The following is a 16,137-nucleotide window of genomic DNA, read 5'->3' on the forward strand; positions in this document are numbered from 1 at the left end:
TCTCCACTGCGATTGCTGTTGTGTTTAACGTTACAGTAAAAGGGCCTGGACCCTCAGGGCGATGTATAATTTAGTGTCTTCCATAGAGGCAATGTGTTCATATGGCGTTAACATCTGGTGGCAAAAGCCCAAGCACTCTATATCTAATCTGTTCAGGCAAAAACAATCTTTAGAGTGCCAGCTCCAGGCATTCAAACAGGCACCCTTGGGACTCATGTTGCAGGTTGGAAAAAGACAAGATCAGTTTAAGGCCTAATTACTCACAATTGCTCAAGAGAAACATCACACAACAACTGCCAGCAACAAGTAAACTCTGGCGTTTGTGTGTGCGTGTGTGCGTGTGTGTGCGTGTGTGTGCGTGTGTGTGTGTGTGTGTGTGTGTGTTTCTCCTTCGAAACCAAGTCAAACAGCGTGGATTGAAATGTTGAGAGACTCCCATCTCCCACATTTCAAACATATCCGACATTTCCTTCTGATCATGGGATTGTTTTAGCAGAGGTGTTTAGATATACTGAAAAATGTATGCACTGCAATGTAAGTCGCTTTGGATAAGGGCGTCAGCGAAATGTCATATATTATGATATTATTATTATTATTATTAGGTGTAGGCTACATAGGATGTTTATGGCTACACTGTAGCTGTTCCTAATATGGGCATCCATCAACGCATACAACTGCCACGACGTTAAGATCCAACCAATGAGAGGGAAGGAAATCCCATTTAGAGGTGATAAATAAATGACAACTTACTTATGTATTATGAATCACGTGTGTGTGTGTGTGTGTGTGTGTGTGTGTGTGTGTGTGTGTGTGAATGAATTAATGTTAATGTCAGGGCAGTGGTTGATTTAGAACCCATCATGCCCCGCTCAGGAGATCTGATTGGTGGATAATGAATAAATGACCATTGTCATGCACCTTGAATTGTAAATCAGATGAACCGTGTGAATGCCACATCTAAAGGCGGTACGGTGTGGTGTCACACGCAGCGTTGGATTCACGGAACCCTGAATGACTGGCGGGATGATCGTGAGACACGTTCGTAGCAGTGCCAACCTCACGGTTGTACTTGTGTGTATATTTATGTATACGTTCATCTAAATTCATCGCATAAACGATTTCACCTCTGACTGACAACTGTGTTCAGCTCAAGGTCACAAGTCCAATGTTATCATCTGCCAGTGTGAAGGCAATGGGACTGCAGACTATTCCCTCTGCTCTATGTCCATCTATCCACCGCCTATAGATGTGTCATTTAGACCCCTCTCTCCCCCCTGGGGTTGCTTGTGAGGGCCTGGAGAGATTAAATGAAGTCCGGGGTATGCAGTCCAGGCTTCTCTCTTCCTGTTTGATAAATCACTTCACTTACCCTTAGGGCAGGCCCTAGGGCCTTGGCTCCCTCAGCAGGGCTGTCCTTCCTACTGCCTGTCTGCAATGCCAGGCTCCACCCCTGTCTGCCTGCCTGCCTGACTACCTGTCTGTCTGTCTGCCTGCCTGTCTGTCTGCCTGTCTGTCTGCCTGTCTGCCTGTCTGCCTGTCTGTCTGCCTGTCTGCCTGCCTGTCTGTCTGCCTGTCTGCCTGCCTATCTGTCTGCCTGTCTGCCTGTCTGTCTGCCTGTCTGTCTGCCTGTCTGCCTGCCTGCCTGCCTGTCTGTCTGCCTGTCTGCCTGCCTATCTGTCTGCCTGTCTGCCTGTCTGTCTGCCTGCCTGTCTGTCTGTCTGCCTGTCTGTCTGCCTGCCTGCCTGCCTGCCTGCCTGTCTGTCTGCCTGCCTGTCTGCCTGCCTGCCTGTCTGTCTGTCTGCCTGTCTGTCTGTCTGCCTGCCTGCCTGCCACTCACTCTCCCTGATTGTTAGAGACCAACCCACACAATGCTATGTGTCAAACCACAACCTTTTTTTAGCCCACTGGATGGTAAAATATGGTTTAATTATTGATGTTTGGCCACGGATCCATAATTTATTCATTCATTTACTTGAAAGCTTCTTATGGGGGGGTGGGGGGGGGTATGAGGACTGGAAATGCATCCCCCGCCCCCTGTCACCCCTCTCTGTGCCCCGGACATTACCTGGCATATCCATCACTGTTTAGCACCTCAGCAGTCTGTGGGATCCGGCCTGTCACTCAAACCAAGCCTCTTTGGAGTCTTCAGGGACCCGGGGAATGCATAGGGGGAAAGCGTACCACATAACAGGCACCCTCAAACCCGCCAAGTGTCTCTGTGGAGACCTATCTACAATTCTAATCACCTGCACTGCATCTGCACTCCCATGTACTGTATGCCGCTGTGCATTAAAATAATGCCAGTAATATATACAGGAGCAGAGTTATGAGTTCCAGGTAAAACCATGAGATGGAAATGACATGTACTGCATATGTTGTCATGCTGTTGAAGCTAGGATTCGCATTAAATAATGAATTATGGATTTGTTTGAACTGAACCGGACATATAGGACATGCTCTAGCACCAGCTAAACATTTTTCGACACACAAAGAACACTGATAGTATGAACTATAAAATGCAGATATACAATACGGGACATATTGGACACGCTGTGAGAGAACTGTAAATGCTGTTCCAGTTGTCATTCCCACGGCCGTGTGGTATGACGGCAGAACAGGTCAAACTAAAACAAGTCTGTCGTCCAAGTGAACGAGGCCCTTTGGTTGAACCAGCCCTACCGCACACACACACACACACACGCATGCACGCACACACACACACACACACACACGCACTCACGCGTGCACACACACACGCACGCACGCACACACACGCACGCACGCACGCACGCACGCACGCACACACACACACACACACACACACACACACACACACACACACACACACACACACACACACACACACACACACACACACACACACACACACACACACACACACACAGCAGTAAATAGGAGTGCAGAGCGCTGACTGATGATTACAACGTTGTGTGAAATCAGCTCTTTTTCCAGCCAAAGCGAAAAAAGCACAATCCCAGGGAAATGTAGCCGTATTAGGGAGATAAAGGCAGAATGGCAGAGGACAATTCCTTCGTCTAATGACAGATCCATATCTAACTAACTCCTCTGTCTCCGTGGCAACGTCTTTGTTTTATCACTCATCCCCGCTATTTTAATTATGGGGTTTTGTCACATCCTGCCAGCCAGAATTAGACAATACCTTTTGATGTTGGAGTACAGAGCACAGCCTTTCCATTACAGCCACATTAAGAGCCCGTGTGATGATACGCAGCCATGGTCAGTGGGAACCTTGTCTTTGTCCACTTTACTTTTTAAATTATACGAACATAATGAACCTCAAGGTAGTCATTTTCAAAATGTTAATGTTTCTGTTGGAAGCCTGGACGTGACTAATTCCACAATTTAAAGGACAGGGAATTTAATGAGAGTATGCATAACCAATACATGATTTGAAGACTAATATGTTATAACAGTGTGATTTTGTAAATTCTTAAAAGGAAACGACTAGTGTGGCTGTAATCTACTCTTAAGTACATTTAAAAAACCCTATTTCAGTTTGTGGACCAAAAATTACTTGCCAATAATTACTTGAGTCAAGATTAGCCTAAAGAGACTAGAGAAATATGCCCTTGTAAATGACCTGCAGGACTGTGACGATCACGGCCACGGCTGGACAATGCTGCACAGCGGCCAAGGACTGCACATCTGCAGCGCTGCAAAAGACCCTGTGCATGTTGTCAATGACAGCCTATGAGAGGAGACAGCATCTCCCACATTGGTTGCACCCCCCCCACGCACATACACACACACACACACATACATGCGCATGCACGTACACACACACACGCACACACACTCACACTCACACTCACACACACACACACTCACACACACTCACACTCATACTCACACACTCACAACCCCCCCCCTCCCCCCACACACACACACACACCTGCAGTACGGTGACCCGACCTCCTGCGTAAACTTCAATAGTGTGTCCTATTATTCCTCTCCCTCTAAGCCACTAGGAAGTGTGGTGGCTGCTCCAGGAGAGGGAGAGGGCAAATGAGTGATAGCGAGCCCAGGGATAGTGCCTTTAATCTCAGGGCTTTCCAGAGCGGGACTCAGAGTAAATAGGGTGCAGGATGCAGGCTGAGTGGGCCTGCCTGCCCGCCCGCCTGCCTCCTGACAGAGGGAAAGCTGAAGGTTAAGGTAGCATGTCCTAGCCTCCGACGCCAGGTACAGTAGACATCTAATGGTTTGCTCGGAGGGCAGAGATAGGAAGGTACAGAGCAACAGACCACTTAATGACAGAATAAGTGAATATAGATGAGATGTTTAAAGCTGGGGGGGGGGGGGTGGGGGGGGGGGAAGGTGCGGCTCATGTTTGATGGAAGGTCACTAGGCACCGTTGTCAGACCTGCGGTTACAGAGCCTCACTTGAGTGATGCGGGCACTAACATTGAGGAAGGGGTCGTTTATCCACTGTTGTTTGTACATCGGTGGGTGTACTGTAGAACTGTACATGGGTTCTCAGGGATCTAACCATTACTCTGAGTTAAGCGGTTTAAGTGATCAGAAAAGAAAGGGACACTCTAACTTTGCCTGTTTTTAGAGGTCCCTTCTCACAGCCAATGCTTGCATCACACATATGACTGCACTACTTCAAACAAATACCGTCCCTAGTGCTTCAGGGTATTACGAATGCACTTCACGGCAAACTTTGATTATCCCTATACCACTCCTAACCTTATCTGAGCATCGCCAATCAGTGTCTGATTACAGGATCTCAAACATCATAAAAATTGAAAATCCTTCAAGGGCGGAGTACCCTTGAAAATCCACCCATGCATCAATGCTATATTGACTGTATTCTCACCAGTTTTACCGCCATTCACGCATGGCAGGGGCCTCAATCAGGGGAAGCTGGCGGAGGTAGAAATCGGAGGACGGGATCCACCCCGGTCCCAATAGAACACTGACTGTAATTCAGACTGTGTTCGCTTTTGTTTACCAGTGTCTAAAGAGAGAGAGATTACACCCCTGTTTTAGATTCACAGTGGAGCTCTGTGGATACGATGAAATAAAGATGAAGCAGGGGGAGAGGGTGGATGTAGCCCCAGGTGAACGCCTCACAGATGGCAAACAGACAAAGGAGATGACTCTCCCTCATCTGCATTATTGTTATTGGTATTTGATGGAAACTAGAACACCTGAGTAGAGGGGGAGGGCGGTGGAAGTGTGTGAGTGTGTGTGTGTGTGTGTGTGTGTGTGTGTGTGTGTGTGTGTGTGTGTGTGTGTGTGTGTGTGTGTGTGTGTGTGCGTGCGTGCGTGTGTGTGCGTGTGCGTGTGCGTGTGCGTGTATGTGTTTGCTGAAGGGGTTCGGGGGAGGTGGGGGGGATCCCTAGTGCTTTGACTGACACAAACAAACAGTTCCTCTGTGAAGATTTACTTCTAAACTCTATCTGCCTTTGCCTTGAGTTTCTCGAAAAGGTAAACAGTTCATGACTCACCTGTTCTGACGTACGTTCTGTTAGCATACAGTACATGTACATGCTGGTTGTCCCAGGGGCTCTGAAAAGGCCTGTTTCTCCTCATTATCCCTCTCTTACATTGTACGTAAGTCACCTTGTGTGCTTTTTTTTTTTTTTTACATTTTTACATGTTTGCCATTCAGCAGACACTTTTATCCGAAGCGACTTACATGTACATTTGTCTCAAGTAAGTGAATCACACATCAGTCATCCTAAGAAGCTATGCCAGGACCAGGGGCCGTTGGCAGTCACAATGCTACAAGAAGGAAGGAAGGATTACTTTTTAAAATTGTTTTATTATGAACAGTAGAGGAACTGTACATAGGGGTAGTGGGGGGTGAAGAGGTCTTTAGGAGGGACTGTCAAGATGTAGCCTGAAGACGCGTTGCATTACAGCAAGTTTCAGCTCTCTCCACACAGTGGGAAAGCTGCTGGGCAAAGGAGGATGTGGGGCTGTCTATCAGGGGAAGCGTAAGGCAGATGGCAGAGCGAGATGGACTGCTTGTCACACGTTACTATTTAATTGAGGATAAGGCACTGCATCCAGTCAGAGAAAATATAAATGAATAAATTAGACTTTAAGAACAATGCACTTACCTGCGGTTCCCTTTGGTATTCCATCTCTGCGAGTACACCACCTGTCATGGTTAATTCAGAGTGAGGAGTGGAGAGTTGTGCTGTGGGCAGTTACTCCTACACCAACTGTACTCTGCCTCAGCTCTGTCCTCGGCCAGCTGTTGCTGTGTAAGTGTCCCTCTCCTTCACGCCCTCTCAGTGCATTCTAAAGACTGTTCTGGAACACTATTGTGTAAATAGCAACAACGCCAATGGAAGCCAGATAAAGAGGTTTTATTCCGTTCTCTGTTTGTGGAACAACGTCTCGGTTTAAATGCTTCCGCAGACCTCTACAAAATCTCTTCACGCCGCAGAAAAACGCTGAAGCGGTGGAATGAGGAAAACAAGTACTGATTCGGGGGCGACAGTATAATTAAATCTCAATACTGATTATAAGCAAAATGGTGTCTTGATACGAGGTTTACAGTTAGATGCAGGATCTTTGAAGGAGAATGTTGGAAAGCAGTACAACATATCACAGCAAGCCTGGTGAGAATGTCCTCTACGCGCGTTCCAAGTGTGTGTTTCCACATATCACGGATAAAAGGATAATGGTCAATGACTGTAACAGTAGAAGGCCTCCTGCGTTCTTAGTAACTACCAGATGCTGCCTCACCTGGCCATATGGAACAAACGCCTCCCAATAGGCTCCTTTCAGGAATGTTGAATAGGTGCACAGCAATATTTACCTCACCCATGTAGAGTAATGGCTTTTTATGTCGTTTTACATGTCTGGAATATGGAAGTATCCATACAAATATAGTGTGTTTATGCCAACATGTTAAACAAAGCCATCAATCATACTTGGTTTCTACTGTAAATATTTTTTTCTTTTCTTTTTTCTTCTTCTTATTATAGTTTTTCCAATAGCATCTAGAGAGTGTTAGATAGATGTCTAATCTGCCGTACCATGGTCTTATGTTTTAGAGAGTCCCCCGGCTCACTCTGTAACAATAGAGCAATTGAGACAAAAGCGATCATTATATGTTCCTGCATCCAGTGTATCTTGTTAGTGTCCCATCTGGGTGGGTCTGGCCTGGCTGTTCCGTTCCCGTGGTTCTCACAGCATCCCCCACTTTAAATGTGTCCTTGAACAGAGGTAAACACAGTCTATGATGCCTCGTATTCACACCCTGTGTCCCCCCTCTCTCCTTTTCTCTCTCTCGCTCTCTCCTCTCTCTCTCCTCTCCCTTCCCCCTCTCCTCTCCTCTATCCCCCCTACCTCTCCCCCCCCTCTCTCCCTCCCTCTCCTTCTCTCTCCCCATCTCTCTCTCTCCTCTCTCTCTCCTCTCCCTTCCCCCTCTCCTCTCCTCTATCCCCCCTACCTCTCCCCCCCCCTCTCTCCCTCCCTCTCCTTCTCTCTCCCCATCTCTCTCTCTCCCTCTCTCTCTCTCTCTCTCTCTCCCTCTCCCTCTCTCCCTCTCTCCCTATCCCGCAGATGTGCAGCATATTAAGCGTCGGGACATCATTCTGAAGAGGGAGCTGGGAGAGGGGGCGTTTGGGAAGGTGTTCTTGGCAGAGTGTTACAACTTGTGCCCCACCAAGGAGAAGATGCTGGTGGCAGTCAAGGTAAGGATCATCTGTCAATTACATCATCGTCAACAACTGTCTGTGGTAAAGTACTGTAGGAATCATCACTCAAGTACAGACACAAGCAACAAGCAGCTGTCTGTGCTTTATTGTCTTAATTGAGATAACACCTAATTGTTTTTCCTACTGAAATGTGTGCATCAAATAAAGCATTGAGAAACTTGGTTTACTGTTTTGCACATGCCAAGAAATGTTGATACTGTAGGAAACCAGTGTAATGAGATTGTCCTACATGTAGGGGAGACCGGGGGCAATTGTAACATGTTTTGTAATTGACTCTATTACTCTGAGACCAGTCAACCGAGACCAGTCTTTTTTTATATCAGAAACTTACATCTGTCTAATAATCATTCATAAATGTGTAGGTCTCTAAAGTGGATGCTTGGATCACAGTATTGATTTTAATCAAAAAGGTGATGTTATTTTCACCCCCGTGAGTGTGGGCAATTGTAGCAGGAGGTGGGGGCAAAAAAACACCAAAAATAAACCCACTGAACTCCCAAAAAACTGCGGAAGACAAACAACACACACTAATGCTCCATTACATTTACATTTTACATTTACATTTGTGGCATTTAGCAGACGCCTTTATCCAAAGCGACTTACAACAAATACATTTGTTTAAGTAAGTGAATCTTCTATCCATCAGTCATCATAAGATAAAGTAATCAATGCTCAGACCAGGGGCCATTGGCAGTCACAAGAAGAAGGATTTTTTGTACAGGGGGGGTAGTGGGGGTGAAGAAGTCATTAACACCTTTAACACGAGAAGCCCTGGCCGCTTTACTAACCGAAGTACGCAGAGTAAGGTCCGTAGACGACCATTTATTTACGTTAGGGTAACATTGCATCATCATTTAATTAGATCAAAACCGTGTAAATAAATAAATAAATGCAGCGGTTGTGTTTAGTCAGGACTTATGAATCATCAGAACACCACATGTTGTGTTTTAAAGTGCTACATTTTGAAAATAACATGTTGACGCAATAAGCCGCAGTCAGATGTGGAGAGCGTTCCAGATTGAGGGTCGCTTCGCTCTGTGTCACCCGCCCTTCGCGTGCTGAGAATATTTGACAGAGGGCTGAAAGCTCCCGGTTTTGTTTTTGCAATCAACTTGTTTGCCAGGGAAATACTGAGTAACTGTTTTTGTTTTTTTTCATAAGCCCGCCAGACCACACACACACACACACACACACACACACACACACACACACACACACACACACACACACACACACAGATTAGACCTCAGCACTGTGCCACACACACACACACACACACACACACACACACACACACACACACACACACACACACACACACACACACACACACACAATGCCTCACCATTATCCACATCATTATACACTGACTGCTCATTTTCAGTGTTGTTATCAACATCACCGGCCTTCACACAGACACACAGTACGTACACACAGAGATAAGATGCTCATTGAAAACAAGGTCTAAACAGACAGAGAAACTGCGCTTGGACATGCGGGTGTGATGAAGGGTCAGTGTCTGTTCTTCAGAGGCGGGGGGCGCGCGGGCTTCTATTCACATGTAATCCCGCCTTGATCATCCAAACAACTGTTATTGTCTGTTATTGTAGTTTTTCTATGTGTGATGTTTAAATTGTAACAAGAAACAGACAAAAGGGGGTGCTTAGTGGCGTAGCACACTAATGCACGTACCGCATAATCGCAAGGTTCGTCACGTCTTGCATGTCATCCCTCCTCTCTGTCTCCTCCCATCCTTCCTGTCAGTCTCTACTGTCTCTATCCCAGAAGCACAAATGCCCTAAAAAAACATGTTTTATAAGTCAGGGATGAAGGGGGAACATGGGTTGCACAACGGCAGGTATTTTTCTATGTGTCACATCGTCCCCTGGACCTCCAGTTGTTAAGACTAGTGTTAACCAGTCCCTCCAGGATTTTCCAATGTTTTCTTTTCTTTTTTTTACATTTCACTGACATTTTTGATGCAGGGAGTAAACCTAACTGTACTGAGTGAGTTTCATCTCTCTAATTTGTTTCTGATTGGAGAAAATCAGAGGGGTTACAATTGTCCCCTGTTACATTTGGTCCCTGGTCTCCCCTACAGTACAGAATATGTAGCATACAGTATGAATGTGATGAATGTTTTTGGCATCACCTTAATCAAAAGATGGGTCAGCAGGTACAGTAAAAACAGAAAGCACAATAATAAATAAATAAAATAATAAATAAATACAGAAAAACCTGAACACCTTCAGTGTATTGACAGAGGACAGGAGGAGGATGCAGTGCTTGTTTATCACTATAGAACTATGTGTCACGGTCATCATCATCACTCTTCATCATGGCAGATCACACTTTGTTGTTAGTGGTGATGCCTGAGATCAGTAGGGCTGTTAGGCCCTCTGGAGCCCCCAGACACACTGCATCCATCACAGCTGGAGTCAGCCAGGATCACAGAGGAAATGCATTTTCTGCACACGTCTGCAAATCCGTTTTACAGTTCTAAAGATAGCTCCAGTGCCCCGTGACTCTCTAGTTCTCCCTCCTGCTACCCAGAACCTCTAACCATCATAACCCCCATGATAAACTGTGTGTCAGTCAGAGACCAGTTTGAATCGCAGATTGTAGAATTAGGCTCAAGTGGCAATAGAACGTCACATCAAAGTAGACACAACTTCAAAGATCAGGGTTGAGATGCCGTGTGTGTGTGTGTGTGTGTGTGTGTGTGTGTGTGCATGGAGGGAGGGATGGAGGGAGGGAGGGAGGGAGGGAGGGAGGGGGGAGAGGGGTCTTGCTACAGTAGCTAGTGAGTCCAGGTGGGCCAGGCTCAGAGGACAGGCCAGTGAACAACATGGGGGTAATAAAGCGTACCAGATAGGGATGAATGCGTTGCCATCTGGGTACAGGAGCCCTCCCCATCCATCTCAATAGCTCTCCACTGGTGTTAGCCGAGCGGCCAGGGACCAGTAATTAGAATGAAAGTGGACCATGTGCTGCTAAAACTCCATTATGAGGCGATGGGCGAAATGATCTCTCACAAAGAGAGAGTTTTAGCCACTATAGGGACAGCTATACGGTAAAGGTCAGACACAGGTTGTGAGATAATGTGCGTTTTGTACTGTAGGTTGCCATGGATCTTTATAAGGGAGAGGTTAAATTAGCTTGACCTTTGATATTATGGGATGAAATTTGCCCGATATCAATTTTCATGTGTATTTCTGAACAATCCTTAATGCACACTGTCTCAAACGATCATCATTTCGAGTACAGCTGCATCATAGCTATTGAAACGTAAGGTCTGTGTTTAACCCTAACCCTAACCCTAACCCTTACCTAAAAAAGTCTCATACTGTGTTAATATACTATGCCAGTGATTCCCAGAAAGCAGCAGGTGCTAGCTCTTGTGTTGTTCAACAGACGGACCTGGCGTGGGAGGGCAAGGGGAATCTTGGGAGTTGTAGGAATTGAATCAAATGGGCAATTTGGAACATCAGGACTGAGGAAGGCATTCAAAGCGAGAAATGTAGACTCGGGTCGTGAGTCAAGATCCACTGGATTACAGGGTAAAATTCCGCTTTAGGTTTTTTCAGAATAATTTTTGGAGATACAGCACACAAACGAGCAAGGCCTAGGAAAACATCATAGCACTTTTCATTTCATCTTTCGTTTCTTTTAAAGTTTCAAAGAAGTTCAACGCAAATGAACTCACGTCAGCTCACTGGGTCTTGATTTGGAATTCTGTTTGTGTTTGCCTTCTAACCCTTCCGTATCTGCTTGCATCTCCGCGGGAAGGATGTGGACATAATACACTTTAAGGTCAATAAAACCAAGAGAGCCCCATCGTTTTCCTCAATTTATCGTGGTCAAGCACTTGAAGTTATTATTTTGGACTGGCGCCCAGAGCAGAAACATTTAGTTAGTCGATTTTTGTAATGGTGTTTTATGACCCGTTTTATGTACTGTCCATCTCAACCATCTTCAAAAAGTTAAACGCTAAAACTAAGGATATATATTTCTATTTATATATATATATATATATATATATATAAGTAATGTCCAGACGAAGAGTGCAGCATGTACATTAATGATAATGGTAGGTTGCTATCTGAGAGAAAAAGTCAAGGACAGAAAGCTCCAAATACAGCTTTCCTGTATTCTTCCCTGTATGATGAAGCGTGGCGTTCCTTTCCTGTATTCTTCCCTGTATGATGAAGCGTGGCGTTCCTTTCCTGTATTCTTCCCTGTATGATGAAGCGTGGCGTTCCTTGGCAGCTCAAATAAGGCACGTTATTATCGTTATTACATTTCTCTGCTGGGACGCCGTAATGCTCTGTGATGCTGCAGGGTCGCAGTGACATCCCATCAGGATTTCATATTTCATATGTAACCCACTTCAAAGGGGATAAATGCGTCTTCTGCTCTATCCTATTACGGATCGAGTAAATGTGTTCTGTGAGTTCACCAGAACATTGGGACCATCCTTCCTCCAGGCCTCCAGGGGGGGGTGGAGCTGCGGTGCAGTAGTTAGACAGTTCACAGCACCAGTGAAGAGGCACCTCCACCCCACGGAAAGTTGACTTCCTAAAGTAGACTCTTGACTCCACTGTCTGTTATTCACTTCCTGATCTACGACACAGAAATGTGAATTATGAAAGACCTGTTTGACACATGCTGTCTAATACCGCTGTGTTTTCAGAGTTTAGTCGATATACTGTATTGATCATCATCATCATCATCATCATCTAGTTTGGTCTGTCTACCCAAGGTTGTCTACGGTACATTTCTAGACGATATAAACCAGCGGAGGCTGGTGGAGGCTGACATTTCTACCTCCGCCAGCCTCCACTGACATCAACCCACAGTCAACTAAACAAACATCCTCCCTGGTCCACAGACCCTGAAGGACCCCAACCTGTCTGCCAGGAAGGACTTCCAGAGGGAGGCTGAGCTGCTCACCAACCTGCAGCATGACCACATCGTCAAGTTCTACGGGGTGTGTGTCGACGGGGACCCCCTAATCATGGTGTTTGAGTACATGAAGCACGGGGACCTCAACAAGTTCCTCAGGTAACTTCACTCACTGAAATCACTACCAGACACACACACACACACACACACACACACACTACTGTACCAGGAGGAATTACCTTGGTGCAGTCACTGTCAAACACCTTACCATGTCTGCTCCACCAGCCGTGATGTAAATCATAGCCTTTATTGAATTTAATTGAAGGTAAAGAGACATTGAGACAAAAGTATGTTATTACATGTGTATGGCGGCGCCAGAGTGTGTGCCTGAGGTTTTGATGTCTGTGATGGGAATAGTTGAAAATATGACTTATTATGATTGAGTGTGTGTGTGTGTGTGTGTGTGTGTGTGTGTGTGTGTGTGTGTGTGTGTGTGTGTGTATGTGTGTGTCTGTCTGTCTGCCTGCCTGTCTGTCTGCCTGTCTGTCTGTCTGTCTGTCTGTCTGTCTATCTGTCTGCCTGTCTGTCTGTCTGTCTGTCTGTCTGTCTGTCTGTCTGTCTGTCTGTCTGTCTGTCTGTCTGTCTGTCTGTATGTGTGCGTGTTTGTGTGTGTCTCAGTTTGAAGCTTTCAGTTTAGAAATCATTCTGCATTGAAGGGCAATCCCATGAATGATGAAATTCTTTCATGTAAGGTGCAAGGCACCACTAATCTTTTTAGTCTGGCCTCCCAGAATTTTGTAATGTCGGTCACAGATTCCAATTAATCCCAATGCAGATAAGATGTGCATTGAATTAATGATATGTCTACAGAGTGGCCTGCTGTCTCAGAGCAACAGGAGAGATAGTGTATTTGACATGCAAAATAGGTCTTTCTCTTTCTGAACCCATTGGATTGTTACACCTTCGATTCCTGGATGAAGAGGAGGAGTGGCCCCTGCCCAGGCAGAACTATCTCTGGGGAATACAGTAGGACTCGAGCACATCCAGAGAGAGAGAGAGAGAGGGTGGGAGGGAGAGAGAGGGTGGGAGGGAGGGAGAGTGAAGGAGGGAGGGAGGGAGAAGGAGGGGAGGGGTAGTGTGAGAAAATAGAGAAAAAAGGAAGAAAGAAAGAGAGAGATATAGAGAGAGATCAGTCGAGCAGTCACCCCATGGTGCCACTTCTGTAATCAGCCAAAGGCACTGTTCTCTCAGAAAGCTTGAAGAGGGTGAAAGGGCACGGGTGTGTAATTCTTGGAAACTGCGACTGTTTTTCGCTCAAGTGACAATGGAGAAACGCAATACATAAGAGCAGGAGCCATTGTGTATGTACTTTGGAATCGGGACGTTTGCGGTAATTTGACGCTCAAAAATAGAACCGGGTTCTAGGCCGAAGCCGGGATCCATGTCGACAGCTCTCGACGCGCAGCTTAACGCTCCTGGTGTGCGGTAGACCGATCGAAAACGATGGTAGCGTCGGTGAAAAGAGTCTGACGCCTGACGCTTCTAGTCCACGCTAGGCCTAACCCTAGGCCTAACCCTAGGCCTAACCCTGCACGGTGTCCTCTGCTCCCTCCTCCTCCAGAGCCCACGGCCCTGATGCCATGATCCTGGTGGACGGCCAGCCTCTGCAGACCAACGGGGAGCTGGGCCTCTCCCAGATGCTCCACATCGGCACCCAGATCGCCTCGGGGATGATGTACCTCTCCTCCCAGCACTTCGTTCACAGGGACCTGGCTACGCGTAACTGCCTGGTGGGCAACGGCCTGCTGGTGAAGATAGGAGACTTCGGCATGTCCAGGGACATCTACAGCACCGACTACTACAGGGTGAGGAGCCGCGGACGGACACTCTGTTGCAGGCATGGGTCAAAATGTTGGGTTTTATCTCGATTACTTTAGAGCGTGTTTGATTTAGCTTGCCCGGCACGCTGGCCTGGGTCAGCAGGGTTTACACTTTGGCTAAATCAAGAGTGTGTAAAGTAATTGAAACAGAGAAATCAAACATTGTGACCCGAGACCTGCGGTCCTGCTTGTTCTATGCTTGCTTCAGGGTACAATACTGTCGGCACACATACTGTATACATTTAAATGTAGCGTTTGATGTAACTGCCCAAATTACTGAACGTTATGAATTGTGTGCTGTTCCCAGCACCCTCACGCACCATGCAGTTACCAGTGAGGGAGTTGGGACGGTGATTTGAAATGTTTACTCTGTATTGGCACCTGAAACACCTTTACCCATTTCATCCTTTTAATGCATCAGGATGGTGAAAAGGTAATAACGTCCCGGAGGAACAAAGACTATCTTGTTTGACGTTCTCCCTCTTTTTAATTTACTCTATTACTCATACTGTATTTGCAAAAATATTCTTTGGATTGTTCCTTTAACAAGGTCATAATAATCGTCATCATCACATTGCAGTGAACGTGTTTGCCGTCTCGTTCAGTCAGCACTATGCTGACCTCTAGTGTAAGGGTAAATATTGGTCAAGGTTAATTGCTAGTGCAGTTACTGGAAATCACTGCGAGTAGAAATATCTGTTCTGTTTTCTGTACTCATTCAAACTCTATTAGTCAGAATTAATTTTGGTGAATTAGATGAGTTTTTGCAAAACATCGATCAAATGGACAACAAATTGACCTTGATCTCACAATGCATTTGGAAAACATCGCAACATTTACTCAAGCTAATAATAATTTGCAGAATGATCGAAACTTTCACCACTGATGACAGATGAAATGGATTAGTTAATCGTGCCGATACAAAACAGTCACAAACATGTCCTACAGTGTAGCTGGAGTGTTCTGATTAACCAGACAATGACGAATAAAGAAGGGAGAAAAAGCTTTTGTAAATGAAGCCAGGGAAAGGCTGATGCTGAATTTTTCCTGGGGGCTGAATGATGTGTGTGTGTATGCCAGGCAAGCAAGGGCTGAGAGGCTGGCTTTGCATGTCTCTGATAGCATCTGTGCCAGACAGACAACAGAGAGAGAGAGAGAGAGAGAGGGAGAGAGAGAGGGAGAGAGAGAGAGAGAGAGAGAGAGAGAGAGAGAGATGGAGATGGAGAGAGAGAGAGAGAGAGCGATGGAGAGAGAGAGAGAGAGAGGGGGGGGGGGGGGAGAGAGAGAGAGAGAGGGGAATATTGACAGAGCCTAGAGATTAGAAGGTCGTAACTGTATTGGACACATTCCCCGCGTTGAATGATTATAAATAGGGAGGCCTGCCAACTACACAATCCTCACATCGCTGACTAGTCATATTGACATTTGTTGTCGTTTGGGGGCTCCCCAAGACGATGCCCTGCAGGAGGCAAATACACAGAGAGAGAGATGAGGGAGATAAGATGAGATTCAGGACATTCTGCCAGCAGCCAGTCTAATGTGCCTGTTATTGTGGAACAGATGCACACTGAGGATCTCTCAGCCACCTGATTGTCATAGTATGGTGTGTCGCTAATATAAATGAGTAG

General features: G+C 46.1%; 1 protein-coding gene across 1 annotated transcript in view; it reads left to right on the plus strand.

Annotated features, from left to right (window-relative positions):
• Positions 1 to 16,137, plus strand: part of LOC310819523 (NT-3 growth factor receptor-like) — a 91,525-nt gene that overhangs the window by 69,267 nt on the left and 6,121 nt on the right. The window contains exons 8-10 of the mRNA XM_083690825.1: positions 7,570 to 7,700; positions 12,616 to 12,788; positions 14,251 to 14,494. Coding sequence (XP_083546951.1) covers positions 7,570 to 7,700; positions 12,616 to 12,788; positions 14,251 to 14,494 — 548 coding nt within the window. The remainder of the gene's footprint in view (positions 1 to 7,569; positions 7,701 to 12,615; positions 12,789 to 14,250; positions 14,495 to 16,137) is intronic.

This window comes from Argentina silus (genome assembly GCF_951799395.1).
Source record: "Argentina silus genome assembly, chromosome: 19".
In the NCBI taxonomy this organism is placed as follows: domain Eukaryota; kingdom Metazoa; phylum Chordata; class Actinopteri; order Argentiniformes; family Argentinidae; genus Argentina; species Argentina silus.